Source organism: Bombina bombina, chromosome 3, assembly GCF_027579735.1.
Source record: "Bombina bombina isolate aBomBom1 chromosome 3, aBomBom1.pri, whole genome shotgun sequence".
NCBI classification, from domain to species: domain Eukaryota; kingdom Metazoa; phylum Chordata; class Amphibia; order Anura; family Bombinatoridae; genus Bombina; species Bombina bombina.
In genome coordinates this window covers 386,308,973-386,330,118 of record NC_069501.1, presented here as the reverse complement: position 1 = coordinate 386,330,118, position 21,146 = coordinate 386,308,973, and the positions used below count along the sequence as shown (strand labels likewise).

General features: G+C 42.9%; 1 protein-coding gene across 2 annotated transcripts in view; it reads left to right on the top strand.

The window, feature by feature from the left end:
* Nucleotides 1-21,146, top strand: part of LOC128653324 (serine/threonine-protein kinase 38) — a 347,496-nt gene that overhangs the window by 135,709 nt on the left and 190,641 nt on the right. For both annotated transcript variants that reach the window (XM_053706543.1, XM_053706544.1), the window contains exons 4-5: nt 352-474; nt 1,396-1,479. In XM_053706543.1, the coding sequence (XP_053562518.1) occupies nt 352-474; nt 1,396-1,479 (207 nt within the window). The remainder of the gene's footprint in view (nt 1-351; nt 475-1,395; nt 1,480-21,146) is intronic.

Genomic DNA, 21,146 nt, shown 5'->3' with positions numbered 1-21,146 from the left:
GAGCTAAAGTAGACGGGAAGAGGATGCTTATAGGCTCATATAAGAATGGGAGTGCACTAAAAACTTTGGTATTTTATGCCTATCCGAGAAGGAATAAGGCAGTATGCCTTGCCAGCAGCACAATGTTATGTCACTACTACTACTCAGTTAGGAATACGTCCCATTTATTCTTTCTCTCCTTGTCATAATCTGTTTTAGTTGCCTGAGTCGCTAGCTGCTGATTTTAAACATCAAATTTACTTCTCTTTAAAAAAGTTACTTTGTTTTTAGTTTTCTGTTAACACATCTGAAGATTTTCAAACTTTGTTTTAAGAGATTTTCATATTTTTAATTTACATTTTATTTTCACAGAAAAAAATGCGAAGGTCTGCACATGCACTGAAAGAAACAGAATTTCTACGACTAAAACGAACAAGGCTTGGACTGGAGGATTTTGAATCCTTAAAAGTAATAGGAAGGGGAGCATTTGGAGAGGTAAAAAATGGATATTTTATATATATATATATATATATATATATATATATATATATATATATATATATATATATATATATATATATATATATATATATATATATATATATATATATATATATATATATATATATATATATATATATATATATATATATATATATATATAAGAAACCGACCATATACGACGATATAGCTGCTGATAATTGGTGGCTGCACATATATGCCCCGTCACTAGCTCACCCAATGTTTTCAGCTAATTCTTATTAGTGCATTGCTTCTCCATTAATAAAGGATACCAAGAGGATGAAACAAATTTGGTAACAGAAGTAAATTGGAAAGTGATTTAAAATTGCATGCTACTTCTGGCACCTGAAAAAGTTTTGGGTTTTATGAGCCGGGCAGATAGCTCAGCATACTAATGCACTGTGGCTGAGCTCTGTATCAACCCAAGGGTTGCAGGTTCGATCCCCGGCGAGGTCGACTCAGCCTTTCATCCTTCCGAGGTCGATAAAATGAGCAACGCCTTGAGACCCTTACGGGTGATTAGCCACGCTTTACAAGTACCCAATACATACATACATACATGTCCCGTTTAAGCCTGTGTTATTGTTATTATTTGTGTGTGTGTATATATGTATGTATGTATGTGTGTGTGTATATATATATATATATATATATATATACATATATACATATATATATATATATATATATATATATATATATATATATATATATATATATATATATATATATATACGTGTGTGTATATACCAATAATAATAATAACAATACCAAAGGATGACAGTTTATCCCTTTTTAAGATTCATAACATTTTTAATTTCTATGAGGACTGAAAATATTACCTCGATATTACTCTAACTCAGATCCATCTTTTTTTTTCTTCTCTCCCTATAGGTTAGACTCGTTCAAAAGAAAGACACTGGACATGTATATGCTATGAAAATACTACGGAAATCTGACATGCTAGAAAAAGAGCAGGTAACCCTTTTCATAATCTAGTTTTTCTTCTGTTATGTGCGATCAGTCCACGGGTCATCATTACTTCTGGGATATAACTCCTCCCCAACAGGAAATGCAAGAGGATTCACCCAGCAGAGCTGATATAGCTCCTCCCCTCTACGTCAGTCCCAGTCATTCTCTTGCACCCAACGACTAGATAGGATGTGTAAGAGGACTATGGTGATTATACTTAGTTTTTATGACTTCAATCAAAAGTTTGTTATTTTACAATAGCACCGGAGCGTGTTATTACTTCTCTGGCAGAGTTTGAAGAAGAATCTACCAGAGTTTTTTACTATGATTTTAACCGGAGTAGTTAAGATCATATTGCTGTTCTCGGCCATCTGAGGGAGGTAAAGGCTTCAGATCAGGGGACAGCGGGCAGATGAATCTGCATTGAGGTATGTAGCAGTTTTTATTTTCTGAATGGAATTGATGAAAAAATCCTGCTATACCGTTATAATGACATGTATGTATACACTTCAGTATTCTGGGAATGGTTTTTCACCGGAACTACTCTGTTAAAGGTCACTAATCCTTTTAATAAATATTGTCATGTTAAACGTTTTTGCTGGAATGTAGAATCGTTTACATTGCTGAGGTACTGAATAAATAAATGTTTGGGCATTATTTTCCACTTGGCAGTTGTATGCTTTAAATTGTGACAGTTTCGTTTCTCCTCACTGCTGTGTGTGAGAGGGAGGGGCCGTTTTTGGCGCTCTTTTGCTACGCATCAAAAAATTCCAGTCAGCTACTATTATATTTCCTGCATGATCCGGTTCACTGACAGATCTCAGGGGTCTTCAAACTTCTTTGAAGGGAGGTACATTCTCTCAGCAGAGCTGTGAGAATTTTTATTGACTGTGAATAAAAACGTTACTCTATAATTTTTTATGTCAAATTTAGTTATTTACTAATGGGAACAAACCTTTGCTAAAAGTTGTGTTATTTTAAACTTGATGCTATAACTGTTTCAGTTCATTATCTCAACTGTCATTTAATCGTTTAAGTACCTCTTTGAGGCACAGTACGTTTTTGTTAAAAAAGATTATAACCAGGTTGCAAGTTATTGCTAGTGTGTTAAACATGTCTGACTCAGAGAATGATATCTGTGTCATTTGTTCCAATGCCAAGGTGGAGCCCAATAGAAATTTATGTACTAACTGTATTGATGCTACTTTAAATAAAAGTCAATCTGTACAATGTGAACAAATTTCACCAAACTGCGAGGGGAGAGTTATGCCGACTAACTCGCCTCACGCGGCAGTACCTGCATCTCCCGCCCGGGAGGTGCGTGATATTATGGCGCCTAATACATCTGGGCGGCCATTACAGATAACATTACATGATATGGCTACTGTTATGACTGAAGTTTTGTCTAAATTACCAGAACTAAGAGGCAAGCGTGATCACTCTGGGGTGAGAACAGAGTGCGCTGACAATACTAGGGCCATGTCTGATACTGCGTCACAGCTTGCAGAGCATGAGGACGGAGAGCTTCATTCTGTGGGTGACGGTTCTGATCCAAACAGATTGGATTCAGATATTTCAAATTTTAAATTTAAATTGGAGAACCTCCGTGCATTACTAGGGGAGGTCTTAGCAGCTCTCAATGATTGTAACACCATTGCAATACCAGAGAAAATGTGTAGGTTGGATAAATACTTTGCGGTACCGGCGAGTACTGACGTTTTTCCTATACCTAAGAGATTAACTGAAATTGTTACTAAGGAGTGGGATAGACCCGGTGTGCCGTTCTCACCCCCTCCAATATTTAGAAAGATGTTTCCAATAGACGCCACTACTCGGGACTTATGGCAAACGGTCCCTAAGGTGGAGGGAGCAGTTTCTACTTTAGCTAAGCGTACCACTATCCCGGTGGAGGATAGCTGTGCTTTTTCAGATCCAATGGATAAAAAATTAGAGGGTTACCTTAAGAAAATGTTTGTTCAACAAGGTTTTATATTGCAACCCCTTGCATGTATCGCGCCGATTACGGCTGCGGCAGCATTTTGGATTGAGTCTCTGGAAGAGAACCTTAGTTCATCTACGCTAGACGACATTATGGACAGGCTTAGAGTCCTTAAACTAGCCAATTCATTCATTTCGGAGGCCGTAGTACATTTAACCAAACTTACGGCTAAGAACTCTGGATTCGCCATACAGGCACGTAGAGCACTGTGGCTAAAATCCTGGTCAGCTGATGTTACTTCTAAGTCTAAATTACTTAATATACCTTTCAAGGGGCAGTCTTTATTTGGGCCCGGGTTGAAAGAAATTATCGCTGACATTACAGGAGGTAAGGGCCACGCCCTACCTCAAGACAAAGCCAAAGCTAAGGCTAGACAGTCTAATTTTCGTCCCTTTCGGAATTTCAAGCCTGGAGCAGCGTCAACCTCCACTGCACCAAAACAGGAAGGAGCTGTTGCTCGTTACAGGCAAGGCTGGAAACCTAACCAGTCCTGGAATAAGGGCAAACAGGCCAGGAAACCTGCTGCTGCCCCAAAGACAGCATGAACCGAGAGCCCCCGATCCGGGACCGGATCTAGTGGGGGGCAGACTTTCTCTCTTCGCTCAGGCCTGGGCAAGAGATGTTCAGGATCCCTGGGCGCTGGAGATCATATCTCAGGGATACCTTCTAGACTTCAAATTATCTCCCCCAAAAGGGAGATTTCATCTGTCAAGGTTGTCAACAAACCAGATAAAGAAAGAAGCGTTTCTACGCTGTGTACAAGATCTGTTATTAATGGGAGTGATCCATCCAGTTCCGCGGTCGGAACAAGGACAAGGGTTCTACTCAAACCTGTTTGTGGTTCCCAAAAAAGAGGGAACTTTCAGGCCAATCTTAGATTTAAAGATTCTAAACAAATTCCTAAGAGTTCCATCGTTCAAAATGGAAACTATTCGGACAATCTTACCTATGATCCAAAAGGGTCAGTACATGACCACAGTGGATTTAAAAGATGCTTACCTTCACATACCGATTCACAAAGATCATCAACGGTATCTACGGTTTGCCTTCCTAGACAGGCACTACCAGTTTGTAGCTCTTCCATTCGGATTGGCTACGGCCCCAAGAATCTTCACAAAGGTTCTGGGGGCCCTTCTGGCGGTACTAAGACCGCGAGGGATTTCGGTAGCTCCGTACCTAGACGACATTCTAATACAAGCTTCAAGCTTTCAAACTGCCAAGTCTCATACAGAGTTAGTTCTGGCATTTCTAAGGTCGCATGGATGGAAAGTGAACGAAAAGAAAAGTTCTCTTTTTCCTCTCACAAGAGTTCCATTCTTGGGGACTCTTATAGATTCTGTAGAAATGAAGATTTACCTGACAGAAGACAGGTTAACAAGGCTTCAGGATGCATGCCGTGTCCTTCATTCCATTCAACACCCGTCAGTAGCTCAATGCATGGAGGTGATCGGCTTAATGGTAGCGGCAATGGACATAGTACCTTTTGCACGCCTACACCTCAGACCGCTGCAATTGTGCATGCTAAGTCAGTGGAATGGGGATTACTCAGATTTGTCCCCTACCCTGAATCTGAATCAAGAGACCAGAAATTCTCTTCTATGGTGGCTTTATCGGCCACACCTGTCCAGGGGGATGCCATTCAGCAGGCCAGACTGGACAATCGTAACAACAGACGCCAGCCTGCTAGGTTGGGGCGCTGTCTGGAATTCTCTGAAGACTCAGGGATTATGGAATCAGGAGGAGAGTCTCCTTCCAATAAACATTCTGGAATTGAGGGCAGTTCTCAATGCCCTTCTAGCTTGGCCCCAATTAACAACTCAGGGGTTCATCAGGATTCAGTCGGACAATATCACGACTGTAGCTTACATCAACCATCAGGGAGGGACAAGAAGCTCCCTAGCAATGATGGAAGTATCAAAGATAATTCGCTGGGCAGAGTCTCACTCTTGCCACCTGTCAGCAATCCACATCCCGGGAGTGGAGAACTGGGAGGCGGATTTCTTGAGTCGCCAGACTTTTCATCCGGGAGAGTGGGAACTTCATCCGGAGATTTTTGCCCAAATACTTCGACGTTGGGGCAAACCAGAGATAGATCTCATGGCGTCTCGCCAGAACGCCAAACTTCCTCACTACGGGTCCAGATCCAGGGATCCGGGAGCGGTTCTGATAGATGCTTTGACAGCACCTTGGAACTTCGGGATGGCTTATGTGTTTCCACCCTTCCCGCTGCTTCCTCGATTGATTGCGAAAATCAAACAAGAGAGAGCATCTGTGATTCTAATAGCGCCTGCATGGCCACGCAGGACTTGGTATGCAGATCTAGTGGACATGTCATCCTGTCCACCTTGGTCTCTACCTCTGAGACAGGACCTTCTGATACAGGGTCCATTCAAACATCAAAATCTAACTTCTCTGAAACTGACTGCTTGGAAATTGAACGCTTGATTTTATCAAAGCGTGGTTTTTCTGAGTCGGTTATTGATACCCTGATCCAGGCTAGGAAGCCTGTTACCAGAAAGATTTACCATAAAATATGGCGCAAATACCTATACTGGTGCGAATCCAAACGTTACTCCTGGAGTAAGGTTAGGATCCCTAGGATATTGTCTTTTCTACAAGAAGGTTTAGAAAAGGGTTTATCGGCTAGTTCATTAAAGGGACAGATTTCAGCTCTGTCCATCTTGTTACACAGGCGTCTGTCAGAAAATCCAGACGTCCAGGCCTTTTGTCAAGCTTTAGCTAGGATCAAGCCTGTGTTTAAAGCCGTTGCTCCGCCATGGAGTTTAAACTTAGTTCTTAACGTTTTACAAGGTGTTCCATTTGAACCCCTTCATTCCATTGATATAAAATTGTTATCTTGGAAAGTTCTGTTTTTAATGGCTATTTCCTCGGCTCGAAGAGTCTCTGAGTTATCAGCATTACATTGTGATTCTCCTTATCTGATTTTTCACTCAGATAAGGTAGTTCTGCGTACTAAACCTGGGTTCTTACCTAAGGTAGTTACTAACAGGAATATCAATCAAGAGATTGTTGTTCCATCCTTGTGTCCAAATCCTTCTTCAAAGAAGGAACGTCTTCTACACAATCTGGATGTAGTTCGTGCCCTCAAGTTCTACTTGCAGGCAACTAAAAATTTTCGCCAAACTTCTTCCCTGTTTGTCGTTTATTCTGGACAGAGGAGAGGTCAAAAAGCTTCTGCTACCTCTCTCTCTTTCTGGCTTCGTAGCATAATACGTTTAGCCTATGAGACTGCTGGACAGCAGCCTCCTGAAAGAATTACAGCTCACTCCACTAGAGCTGTGGCTTCCACTTGGGCCTTTAAGAATGAGGCCTCTGTTGAACAGATTTGCAAGGCTGCAACTTGGTCTTCGCTTCATACTTTTTCCAAATTTTACAAATTTGACACTTTTGCTTCTTCGGAGGCTATTTTTGGGAGAAAGGTTCTTCAGGCAGTGGTTCCTTCTGTATAATGAGCCTGCCTATCCCTCCCGTCATCCGTGTACTTTTGCTTTGGTATTGGTATCCCAGAAGTAATGATGACCCGTGGACTGATCGCACATAACAGAAGAAAACATAATTTATGCTTACCTGATAAATTCCTTTCTTCTGTTGTGCGATCAGTCCACGGCCCGCCCTGTTTTTTAAGGCAGGTAAATATCTTTTAAATTATACTCCAGTCACCACTTCACCCTTGGTTACTCCTTTCTCGTTGATTCTTGGTCGAATGACTGGGACTGACGTAGAGGGGAGGAGCTATATCAGCTCTGCTGGGTGAATCCTCTTGCATTTCCTGTTGGGGAGGAGTTATATCCCAGAAGTAATGATGACCCGTGGACTGATCGCACAACAGAAGAAAGGAATTTATCAGGTAAGCATAAATTATGTTTTTTCTTTAAGTGTTGCATTTTTCTATATGGATTTTTAATTATAGCCATTTGTTTCATGTGTAGGAAATGTTGGTCCGTTTTTTAATTCCATATCAGACGAGAAACATCAGGGTTTTTTTCTATAGGAATTCTCAACCTGTAGCAAGGCATTCTTGGTAAGAGCATGCAAATCAATTCCTGTAAACAGGAGCCTGCAGCTGTCTGACCTGGTTATCCACGGTTATATTTTTTTCAGCAATTCTTTGGGGAAACATGGTTTTCAAGTTGCAGTTACAGAAGTACAAATATGGAATTGTTGCCGAAATGTTGTATACATAAAGGAGTGATTATAAAAGGCTGTAATGAGCAAGATGTTTAAACAGCATTGCAGTGCCTTGTTAAGCTCTGTGCTGGTTAGAACTGACTTAACTACCTGTTTTAACCAATTTTTAGGGGCTAAACATGTAGTTCTATTCAGGCAATAGTATTTCTCTTGTAAGGTGTATCCAGTCCACGGATCATCCATTACTTGTGGGATATTCTCATTCCCAACAGGAAGTTGCAAGAGGACACCCACAGCAGAGCTGTCTATATAGCTCCTCCCCTAACTGCCATACCCAGTCATTCTCTTGCAACTCTCAACAAACATGGAGGTAGTAAGAGAGAAGTGGTGAAATGTAGCTGTTATTTTACTTCAATCAAAAGTTTATTATTTTTAAATGGTACCGGAGTTGTACTATTTTGTTCCAGGCAGAAAAATAGAAGAATCTGCCTGTGATTTCTATGATCTTAGCAGGTTGTAACTAAGATCCATTGCTGTTCTCACACATGACTGAAGAGAGAGATAACTTCAGCGGGGGAATGGCGTGCAGGTTATCCTGCTATGAGGTATGTGCAGTTAGGATTTTTCTAGAAGATGTGAATGCTAGAAAATGCTGCTGATGCCAAATTTATGTAAGGTAAGCCTGAATACAGTGATTTAATAGCGACTGGTATCATGCTTTCTTTCTGAGGTAATACTCTTTTATATTTACAATTATAAAACGTTTGCTGGCATGTTTAAACGTTTTTATATATACTTTGGTGATAAAACTTTATTGGGGCCTAGTTTTTTCCACATGGCTGGCTTAAATTTGCCTAGAAACAGTTTCCTGAGGCCTTCCACTGTGTTACCATGAGTGGGAGGGGCCTAATTTAGCGCTTTTTTGCGCAGTAACTTTTACAGACTGAGACATCCAGCTTCCTCCAAGGGTCCCCTGAATGCTATAGGACATCTCTAAAGGGCTCTTAGGCTTTCAAAAATCGTTTGTTGGGGAAGGTAGGCCCACAGCAAGGCTGTGGCAGTTTGGTGTGACTGGAAAAAAACGTCTATCGTTTTTTTGATCCGGTTTTTGAACTAAGGGGTTAATCATCCATTTGCAAGTGGGTGCAATGCTCTGTTAGCTTATTATACACACTGTAAAAATTTCGTTTGATTTACTGCCTTTTTTCACTGTTTTTCAAATTCTGACAAAATTTGTTTCTCTTAAAGGCACAGTACCGTTTATTATATTTGCTTGTTAACTTGATTTAAAGTGTTTTCCAAGCTTGCTAGTCTCATTGCTAGTCTGTATAAAAATGTCTGACATAGAGGGAACTCCTTGTTCATTATGTTTAAAAGCCATTGTGGAGCCCCATCTTAGAATGTGTACCAAATGTACTGATTTCACTTTAAGCAATAAAGATCATATTCTGTCTTTAAAAAAATTATCACCAGAGGAATCTGACGAGGGGGAAGTTATGCCGACTAACTCTCCCCACGTGTCAGATCCTTTGACTCCCGCTCAAGGGACTCGCGCTCAAATGGCGCCAAGTACATCTAGGGCGCCCATAGCGTTTACTTTACAAGACATGGCGGCAGTCATGGATAATACACTGTCAGCGGTATTAGCCAGACTACCTGAATTTAGAGGAAAGCGAGATAGCTCTGGAGTTAGACGAAAAACAGAGCATACTGACGCTTTAAGAGCTATGTTTGATACTGCCTCACTATATGCAGAAGCGGAAGGAGGAGAGCTTCTTTCTGTGGGTGATGTTTCTGACTCAGGGATGATGCAACCTGATTCTGATATTTCTACATTTAAATTTAAGCTTGAACACCTCTGCGTGTTACTCAGGGAGGTTTTAGCTGCTCTGAATGACTGTGATACAATTGCAGTGCCAGAGAAATTGTGTAGACTGGATAAATACTATGCAGTGCCGGTGTGTACTGATGTTTTTCCAATACCTAAAAGGTTTACAGAAATTATTACTAAGGAATGGGATAGACCAGGTGTGCCGTTCTCTCCCCCTCCTATTTTTAGAAAAATGTTTCCAATAGACGCCACCATACGGGACTTATGGCAGACAGTTCCTAAGGTGGAGGGAGCAGTTTCTACTCTAGCAAAGCGTACTACTATCCCTGTCGAGGACAGTTGTGCTTTCTTAGATCCAATAGATAAAAAATTAGAGGGTTACCTTAAGAAAATGTTTATTCAACAAGGTTTTATCCTACAGCCCCTTGCATGCATTGCTCCTGTCACTGCTGCTGCGGCGTTCTGGTTTGAGTCTCTGGAAGAGGCTTTACAGGTAGAGACTCCATTGGATGACATACTTGACAAGTTTAGAGCACTTAACCTAGCCAATTCTTTTGTTTCTGATGCCATTGTTCATTTGACTAAACTAACGGCTAAGAATTCTGGTTTTGCTATCCAGGCGCACAGAGCGCTATGGCTTAAATCATGGTCAGCTGATGTTACTTCAAAGTCTAAGCTGCTTAACATTCCCTTCAAGGGGCAGACCCTATTCGGGCCTGGTTTGACGGAGATTATTGCTGATATCACTGGAGGAAAAGGTCATGCCCTTCCTCAGGATAGGTCCAAATCAAGGGCCAAACAGTCTCATTTTCGTGCCTTTCGAAACTTCAAGGCAAGTGCGGCATCAACTTCCTCTAATGCAAAACAAGAGGGAACTTTTGCTCAGTCCAAGACGGTCTGGAGACCTAACCGGACCTGGAACAAGGATTAAGCAGGCCAAAAAGCCTGCTGCTGCCTCTAAGACAGCATGATGGAACGGCCCCCTATCCGATAACGGATCTAGTAGGGGGCAGACTTTCGCTCTTCGCCCAGGCGTGGGCAAGAGATGTCCAGGATCCCTGGGCGTTGGAAATTATATCCCAGGGATATCTTCTGGACTTCAAGGCTTCCCCCCCAAAAGGGAGATTTCACCTTTCACAATTATCTGCAAACCAGATAAAGAGAGAGGCATTCTTACACTGTGTACTAGACCTCCTAGTTATGGGAGTGATCAATCCAGTTCCAAAGGAGGGACAGGGATTTTACTCAAATCTGTTTGTGGTTCCCAAAAAAGAGGGAACCTTCAGACCAATTTTGAATCTAAAGATCTTAAACAAATTCCTCAGTTCCATCATTCAAGATGGAGACTATTCGTACCATCCTACCTATGATCCAGGAGGGTCAATACATGACTACAGTGGATTTAAAGGATGCTTATCTTCACATTCCGATACACAAAGATCATCATCGGTTTCTCAGGTTTGCCTTCCTAGACAGGCATTACCAGTTTGTAGCTCTTCCCTTTGGGTTAGCTACAGCCCCAATAATTTTTACGAAGGTTCTGGGGTCGCTTCTGGCGGTCCTAAGGCCGCGGGGCATAGCAGTGGCCCCTTATTTAGAAGACATCCTGATTCAGGCGTCAAACTTCCAAATTGCCAAGTCTCATACGGACCAGTGTTAATTTTGACGACAAATTTCAATTTAGTCTTAGTTTTAGTCTTTTGACTAAAATGCCATTTTAGTTTTAGTCGTATTTTAGTCATCTGAATTGTTTTAGTTTTAGTCTAGTTTTAGTCGACTGAATCTCCAGTAGATTTTAGTCGACTAGATCTCTAGTATCTACTGGAGATTTAGTCGACTAAAATCTACTGGAGATACAGAAGTGCAACTTTAAAATATAAAAAAAACAAAACTGTAAACTGTATTGGCTGTATTGCACATATTACCCAATATAAAAACTTTAACAGTTCTCTGTTAATAATTAAAACAAGTATCAAGTAACTCAACATAACAAAAAGTTTCTGCAGCTAGCACAGGCACAGCATAACTTAAACCCATACTCATGGGTTATGCTTATTTCTATAGGAAGAATCAATTGATTGTTCACAGATTCGAAACATTTTCGGCAACGAAATTATCACTGCTCTAGAACTTTGAAACAAATTATATAGTCCTGGAGTAAAGGTTTATTAACCTGATTTGATTTATGGTATTAAGGTTTGAACATGCAATACAGATTTAACAGATTTAACTGTTGTGGTATATAACATGTCTTTATTTATCTTAATATTTAATAAAATTAAGTTTAGTAAATTTTACAAAAGAGCAGTAATTGGATAGGGATTGATTAACACCTTGCATAAAATGTTTTTGTCAGCAAATTTTGATTTAGTTTTAGTCATAGTCTTTTGACTAAAATGTCATTTTGATTTAGTTTTAGTCATAGTCTTTTGACTAAAATGTCATTTTGATTTAGTTTTAGTCATAGTCTTTTGACTAAAATGTCATTTTAGTTTTAGTCGTATTTTAGTCATCAGAATTTCTTTAGTTTTATAGTCATTTTAGTCTAGTTTTAGTCGACGAAATTAACACTGATACGGACATAGTGTTGGCATTTCTGAGGTCGCATGGGTGGAAGGTGAACGAGGAAAAGAGTTCTCTATCCCCCCTTACAAGAGTTTCCTTCCTAGGGACTCTTATAGATTCTGTAGAAATGAAAATTTACCTGACGGAGTCCAGGTTATCAAAACTGCTAAACTCCTGCCGTGTTCTTTATTCCATTCCTCGCCCTTCGGTGGCTCAGTGCAAGGAAGTAATCGGCTTAATGGTAGCGGCAATGGACATAGTGCCGTTTGCACACCTACATCTCAGACCGCTGCAACTCTGCATGCTCAGTCAGTGGAATGGGGATTACACAGATTTGTCCCCTCTACTAAATCTGGATCAAGAGACCAGGGATTCTCTTCTCTGGTGGCTCTCTTGGGTCCATCTGTCCAAAGGTATGACCTTTCGCAGGCCAGATTGGACAATTGTAATGACAGATGCCAGCCTTCTAGGTTAGGGTGCAGTCTGGAACTCCCTGAATGCTCAGGGATCGTGGACTCAGGAGGAGTCACTCCTTCCAATAAACATTCTGGAACTAAGAGCGATATTCAATGCTCTTCAGGCTTGGCCTCATCTAGCGACAATGAGGTTCATCAGATTTCAGTCGGACAACATCACGACTGTGGCTTACATCAACCATCAAGGGGGAACAAGGAGTTCCCTAGCGATGTTAGAAGTCTCAAAGATAATTCGCTGGGCAGAGATTCACTCTTGCCACCTATCAGCTATCCATATCCCAGGTGTAGAGAACTGGGAGGCGGATTTTCTAAGTCGACAGACTTTTCATCCTGGGGAGTGGGAACTCCATCCGGAGGTGTTTGCACAATTGGTTCATCTTTGGGGCAAACCAGAACTGGATCTCATGGCATCTCGCCAGAACGCCAAGCTTCATTGTTACGGATCCAGGTCCAGGGACCCCAAGGCAACGCTGATAGATGCTCTAGCAGCGCCTTGGTCCATCAACCTGGCTTATGTGTTTCCACCGTTTCCTCTGCTCCCTCGTCTGATTGCCAAAATCAAGCAGGAGAGAGCATCGGTGATCTTGATAGCGCCTGCATGGCCACGCAGGACTTGGTATGCAGATCTGGTGGACATGTCATCCTTTCCACCATGGACTCTGCCGCTGAGACAGGACCTTCTACTTCAAGGTCCTTTCAACCATCCAAATCTAATTTCTCTGAGGCTGACTGCCTGGAGATTGAATGCTTGATTTTATCAAAGCGTGGTTTCTCCGAGTCAGTCATTGATACCTTAATTCAGGCACGAAAGCCTGTCACCAGGAAAATCTATCATAAGATATGGCGTAAAGATCTGTATTGGTGTGAATCCAAGGGCTACTCATGGAGTAAGGTCAGGATTCCCAGGATATTATCTTTTCTCCAAGAAGGATTGGAGAAAGGATTGACAGCTAGTTCCTTTAAAGGGACAGATTTCTGCGCTATCTATTCTTTTGCACAAGCGTCTGGCGGATGTCCCAGACGTTCAGGCATTTTGTCAGGCTTTAGTTAGAATCAAGCCTGTGTTTAAACCTGTTGCTCCACCATGGAGTTTAAATTTGGTTCTTAAAGTTCTTCAAGGGGTTCCGTTTGAACCTCTTCATTCCATAGATATCAAACTTTTATCTTGGAAAGTTCTTTTTTTGGTAGCTATTTCCTCGGCTCGTAGAGTTTCCGAGTTATCTGCCTTACAATGTGATTCTCCTTATCTGATCTTCCATGCAGATAAGGTAGTTCTGTGTACCAAACCTGGGTTTCTACCTAAGGTGGTATCTAATAAGAATATCAATCAAGAGATTGTTGTTCCGTCTTTGTGTCCTAATCCTTCAAAGAAGGAACGTCTATTACACAATCTGGACGTGGTTCGTGCTTTAAAGTTTTACTTACATTACTAAAGATTTTCGTCAAACATCTGCTTTGTTTGTTGTCTACTCTGGACAGAGGAGAGGTCAAAAGGCTTCGGCAACCTCTTTCTTTTTGGCTAAAAAGCATAATCCGCTTAGCCTATGAGACTGCTGGCCAGCAGCCTCCAGAAAGGATTACAGCTCATTCTACTAGAGCTGTGGCTTCCACATGGGCCTTTAAAAATGAGGCTTCTGTTGAACAGATTTGCAAGGCGGCGACTTGGTCTTCGCTTCATACTTTTTCAAAATTCTACAAATTTGATACTTTTGCTTCTTCGGAGGCTATTTTTGGGGGAGAGGTTTTACAAGCAGTGGTACCTTCTGTTCAAGTACCTGCTTTTTCCCTCCCTTTATCCGTGTACTTTAGCTTTGGTATTGGTATCCCACAAGTAATGGATGATCCGTGGACTGGATACACCTTACAAGAGAAAACATAATTTATGCTTACCTGATAAATGTATTTCTCTTGTGGTGTATCCAGTCCACGGCCTGCCCTGTCATTTTAAGGCAGGTATTTTTTAATTTTAAACTACAGTCACCACTGCACCCTATGGTTTCTCCTTTCTCTGTTTGTTTTCGGTTGAATGACTGGATATGGCAGGGGAGGAGCTATATAGACAGCTCTGCTGTGGGTGTCCTCTTGCAACTTCCTGTTGGGAATGAGAATATCCCACAAGTAATGGATGATCCGTGGACTGGATACACCACAAGAGAAATAAATTTATCAGGTAAGCATAAATTATGTTTTTATTTATTCTTGCTCCTTTATGTAAAATTAAAGGGATGTGAAACCAAAGCTTTAACTTCACGATTCAGATGAAGCATACAATTTCCATCCAAAGGGGAGGAGAGTCCACGGCTTCATTTATTACTGTTGGGATTAAGAACTTGGCCACCAGAAGGAGGCAAAGACACCCCAGCCAAAGACTTAAATACCTCCCCCACTTCCCTCATCCCTCCCAGTCATTCTTTGCCTTTCGTCACAGGAGGATGGCAGAGAAGTGCCGGAGTTTCGGAGTAGTCTCTTATGGAGGGTAGTACTCTTCACAGTGGGACTGGAGTTTTAAGTAGTCCTGTCAGCCTCTCAGTGAGAGCCTGGATGAAAGTTAGTCCGGAGATGCAGAAGAGTCTTTCTGCGAAACCATCCCGACTCATATTAACAGCTCCATAAGCAATCGGCATTGATGAATTTTCGCTGCCTGCTTTCTTAACTCAAGTCCATGTCAGGAGTGAGGCTACTAACCTGTCACACTTGAAGGGCCGTGTTCCTGTTCTACGGCGTAGATTCTGGTAAGATTGTTTCATTTTTTTATAAATAATAAAAACATAGAAGACAGGGTCACAGTGTGGTGCCTTTTTATCTTTACAGGATCAAGAGTTAATATTCCTGGAAGGGGGATTATTGAACAGGGGGGGTTTATACATGATATTGTTTGTGTCATTGCTGCGTTATGTGCGAGATGAGGCTCTGGCAATGTGTGGAACTTTCAGGCTACTTGCGGGAACTTTGCGCGACCATTTTTTGGCGAGTTTTTCCCTAGTGCAGGGGCGGTCCTGCCATGCATTCCATTTGACTGGGTGTGGCTATCCTTTCCTGTTGATCTGTGGCGCAGGAGACATAGCGGTTTCTCTTGTCCAGGTCCTAGGAGGTAGTGAGTGCCCCGGCCATTGGTGGTATAAAGGTGCCTTTTTAATAAATAAAGCTAGTCTAACCAAATGCGCAAGTTATGGATGACTCTCTCCTTCCTTAATAAAGTCTCATTCCTGTGTTTATTTTGAGGAGGTTCTGGTAGATCAACCTGCTCAACTATTTTCTACATGCCTTTATAAAGTTACAACATCTAAATGTAAACGGATGTCTAGTACTACTGAGCCATCAACCTCTGATGGTTCTTTGTCCTGGGAGTTGCGTTCCCTACATTCATCTCTGATTGCACATGCAGCGCCCCAGGGTCCAACCGTTACTCCTTCGGGAGAGAATCGTTGGCTGTCAGACTTTACGGATCAACTGGAATCTGTTTCGAAAGTGATCCATGTCTTACCACGTTCTGCTAAGCGCAAGCATAGGGTTTATCATAGCGGCCTGGCCCAGGGTTTGTCCATGCCGATCGCTGATGCAGAGGCACTATACGATGACGAGGCCCACTCCGACTCTTTGGAGTAGGCCCTTTCTGGGTCGGTGTCTGCGTCATCTAAACTCCGGTGGTGGAGGAGCCTGGTTATAGGTTTAGGATGGAGAATTTGCGCTTTCTGCTACAACAGATGCTTGCTACTCTGGAGGTTCTGGAACCTAAGATACCAGAGGAACCTACGATTCCTAAGCTTGACAAGGTATACAAGGACAGGGTAATGCCTCAGTCCTTCCCGGTTCCCGTTAAGATGGCTTATATTAAGAATGAATGGGAGCGATTAGGGTCGTCCTTTTTCCCCTTCTTATTTTAAACGACTGTTCCCCGTTCCAGACTCTCATCTTGAGCTGTGGGGGACCATTCCTAGGCTGGATGGGGCCATTTCTACGCTCGGGAAGCGGACAACTATTCCCCTAGAGGATATTTCGTCGTTTAAAGAGCCCATGGATAAAAAGCTGGAAAACATGTTGAGAAAGATGTTTCAGCACATGGGGTTTGTTTTTCAGCCAGCAGCGGCCGTTGCGGCGGTCGCTGGAGCTGCGACATATTGGTGTGAATCCCTGTGTGAAATGGTCGAGGGGAAGACTTCCATCGACGAGATACAGGAGAAAATTAAGGCACTGAAGGTCGCCAATTCTTTCATCTGTGATGCCAATATGCAAATTATTCGCTTGAATGCTAAGGTGTCAGGTTTTTCTGTTTTAGCGCGCAGGGCTCTGTGACTAAAATCTTTGTCTACGGACATGACCTCTAAAGCGAGTCTGTTGTCCCTGCCTTTTCAAGGAAAGATCCTGTTTGGTCCAGAATTGGATTCGATTATATCCACGGTTACGGGAGGCAAGGGAGCTTTCCACCGCAGGATAAGAAGGCTTAAGCCTAAGGTATCTACTTTTCGTCCCTTTCGTGTGGACAAGGCTCATCACCAGCGAAAGCTGACTAGTCCAAGGGATCTTGGAAGCCTGCTCAATCTTGGAATAAGTCCAAGCAGAGCAAGAAGCCTGCTGAGACAAAATCGTCATGAAGGGGCGGCCCCTGACCTGTCTCCGGATCACCTAGGGGGCAGATTATCTTTTTTCTCAGACACATGATTACAGGACGTTCAAGACCCTTGGGTGCTAGAAGTTGTCTCCCAGGGTTACAGGATAGGGTTCAGATCCCATCCGTCCGAGGGCAGATTCCTCCTGTCAAACCTGTCTTCAAGACCAGAGAAGAGAGTGGCCTTTCTAGAGTGTGTGAGATTTTGCCTTGTCTCAGGTTATCGTACCAGTACCCCTAGCCGAAAGTAGTTTAGGGTACTATTCTAACTTTTTTGTGGTTCCAAAGGAGGAGGGAATGTTCCGCCCGATTCTGGACCTTAAGTGTTTAAACAAGTTTGAGTGTTCCATTGTTCAAAATGGAAACAATCAGATCTATTCTGCCCCTGGTTCTAGAGGGACAGTTCATGACGACTATAGACTTGAAGTACACTTACCTTCATGTGCCAATTCACAGGGACCACTTCAGGTTCCTAAGATTTGCATTTCTGGAGCAACACTTCTAGTTTGTGGCCCTTCCCTTTGATCTGGCGACGGCCCAGAGAGTCTTTACGAAGGTTCTGGGGTCCGCTACTTGCAGTGGCCAGATCCAGAGGCGTTGGGGTGGCGCCTTACCTGGACGATATCCTGGTTCAGGTGCCGTTGCTCAGCCTCGCAGAGGATCATTCGAGGGCTCTTCTTATGCTCCAATCTCACGGTTGGCAGATCAGCTCAGGAAAGAGCTCCCTGGTTCCCAGCATCAGGGTGGAGTTCCTGGGCACGATAATAGACTCTATGTCCATGAAGATATTTCTCACAGATCAGCAGCGCAGGAAGCTTGCATCCACCTGTTTTGCTCTTCAGTCCTCCTCAAGCCCATCGGTGGCTCAATGTATGGAGGTTATAGGCCTCATGGTGTCGAGCATAGATGTCATCCCATTCACCAGGTTCCACCTGAGACCTCTTCAATTGTGCATGTTGAGGAACGGCGATCATTCAGATCTATCACAGCTGATATCCCTGGATGCTCAGACTCGGAACTTCCTTTCTTGGTGGAGTCGTCCGGAGCAGCTGTCCATGGGGACATCCTTCTTGAGATCGTCCTGGGAGATTGTGACCACGGACGCCAGTCTGTCAGGATGGGGAGCTGTTTGGGGTGCCAGGATGGCACAAGGAAAGTGGTCCAGGGAGGAGTCTCTCCTTCCGATCAAAATCTTAGAACTACGAGCAATCTACAATGCTCTGAAGGCTTGGCCTTCTCTGGGATCGGTCGGATTCATCAGATTTCAGACCGACAACATTACCTTGGTGGCTTACATCAACCATCAGGGTGTACGAGGAGCTCCCTCGCGATGAGGGAGGTCTCTCGGATTCTGGAGTGGGCAGAGTCCCACGACTGCTTGCTTTCAGTGATTTTCACATTCCGGGTGTGGACAACTGGGAAGCAGACTTTCTCAGCAGACAGTCCTTCCATCCGGGGAATGGTCTCTTCACCCCCAATGTGTTTGCGGAGATTTCATGGTGTCCAGACTCAATTGTAAGCTACCTCGATACGGGTCGAGGTCCAGGGATCCCCAGTCAGAGCTGATAGATGCCTTAGTGGTTCCTTGAAGATTCAGCGTAGCTTACATTTTTCCTCCGTTACCACTTCTACCTCGCATAGTGGCATGCATCAAACAGGAGCGGGCCCCGGCCATTCTGATTGCCCCTTCATGGTCGCGGAGGACGTGGTTTGTGGATCTGGTGGGGATGTCATCCTCTCCGCCGTGGAGGTTACCCTGTCGCAGTGATCTGCTGTCACAGGGCCCCTTTCAGCATCAAAATCTAGATTCTCTGAGGCTTACTGCGTGGAGATTGAACGCCTAGTCTTGGCCAAGAGAGGCTTTTCTGAAAATGTGATTGGTACTCTAATTCAGGCAAGGAAGCCAGTCACTCGTTGCATCTACCATAAGTTGTGGAGGGAGGACTTGTCTTGGTTTGAGAAGCATGGATATCCTTGGCATAAGTTGAAGGTATCCAGGATGCTGTCTTTTCTTTAAGATAGTTTGGAGAAGGGTCTTGCCGCTAGTTCCTTTAAATGGACAGATCTCTGCATTATCAGTTTTGTTGCATAGGAGACTCGCTGAGCTCCCTGACATCCAATCCTTTGTTCAGGCTCTGTCTAGAATTAGACCTGTCTTAAGGCAGTCAGCTCCGCCTTGAAGCCTAAACTTAGTCCTTAAGGTTTTGCAGAGGGTTCGGTTTGTACCTATGCATTCCATAGACATTAAGATTTTGTCATGGAAGGTTCTCTTCCTGTTGGCTATTGCATCGGCACACAGAGTATCTGAGCTAGCTGCCTTGCAATGCGACTCTTCTTATCTGGTGTTTCACGCAGATAAGGCTGTGCTTCGCACTGGGTTGGGGTTTCTTCCCAAGGTGGTGTCTAACCGTATCATCAATCAGGAAATAGTTGTACCTTCTTTGTGTCCTAACCCTTCTTCTTCTAAGGAGAGGTTACTTCATAACCTGGATGTGGTTCGTGCCTTGAAGTTTTATATTCAGGCTTCCAAGGATTTCAGACAGTCTGTCTTTTTGTGGTGTTTTCTTGGAAGCGCAAAAGGCCTCTGCTGCTTCTTTGTCTTTTTGGTTGAGGAGTATGATTCGCTTGGCTTATGAGACAGCGGGACATAAGCCTCCTCAGAGGATTACGGCTCATTCCACTAGAGCTGTGGCTTCGTCTTGGGCCTTCAAGAATGAGGCCTCTATGGAGCAAATTTGTAAGGTGGCTACCTGGTCCTCCTTACACACTTTTTACAAAGTTTTACAAATTTGACGTTTTTGCTTCTGCGGAAGCTGTTTTTGGGAGAGAGCTTTTGCAGGCTTTGGTGCCCTCTGATTAGGGTCCGCCTTTTTACTCTCTTGGTTTCATTCAGTGTCCTCTAGAGCTTGGGTATATGTTCCCAACAGTAATGGATGAAGCCGTGGACTCTCCTCCCCTTTAGATGGAAAACAAAAATTATGCTTACCTGATAATTTAATTTCCATTGAGTGGAGGAGAGTCCACAGCTTCCGCTGTGTCTCCGATCGGCGGACCTAAATTTAATACTCTTCTGGCACCATTTATACCCTGATATTTCTCCTACTGTTCCTGGTTCCCTCGGTAGAATGACTTGGGGGATGAGGGAAGTGGGGGAGGTATTTAAGCCTTTGGCTGGGGTGTCTTTGCCTCCTCCTGGTGGCCAGGTTCTTCATCCCAACAGTAATGCATGAAGCCGTGGACTCTCCTCCCCTTGATGGAAATGAAATTATCAGGTAAGCATAATTTGTTTTTAAACAACTATCCAATTTACGTCTTCTCTAATTTGCTTCATTTTGTTTGGTATTCTTTTGTTGAAAATCATACCTTGGGTAGGCTCAGGAGCAGCAAAGCACTGCTGGGAGTTTGCTGCTGATTGGTAGCTGCACATGTGTGACTTTTTGTCATTGGTTCAACTGATGTTCTTAGTTAGCTCCCAGTAGTGCATTGCAGCTCCTTCCACAAATCAATACAAGGAAACTGAAGCAAATGAGATAATAGAAGTAAATTGGAAAAGTTTTTAAGTGTACATGCTCTATCTGAATGAAAGGGAAACAATGGGTTTCATGTCCCTTTAATGAATTGAGGAGGTTATTTTACAATGAAACCGTAGCTTATACAGCTTAAGCAATTAACTTATTTAATACAATACAAGTATGCTTTCACAAAATAAATATTCAAGCATATAATCAGTGTATGTAGAATTTAAATGTAATTTGGCATGGTGCTATAATTTCCTCTTTCTTCTGTTATGTGTGATCAGTCCACGGGTCATCATTACTTCTGGGATATTATCTGCTCCCCTACAGGAAGTGCAAGAGGATTCACCCAGCAGAGTTGCTATATAGCTCCTCCCCTCTACGTCACCTCCAGTCATTCTCTTGCACCCAAAGACTAGATAGGAGGTGTGAGAGGACTATGGTGATTATACTTAGTTTTTATAACTTCAATCAAAAGTTTGTTATTTTACAATAGCACCGGAGCGTGTTATTACTTCTCTGGCAGAGTTTG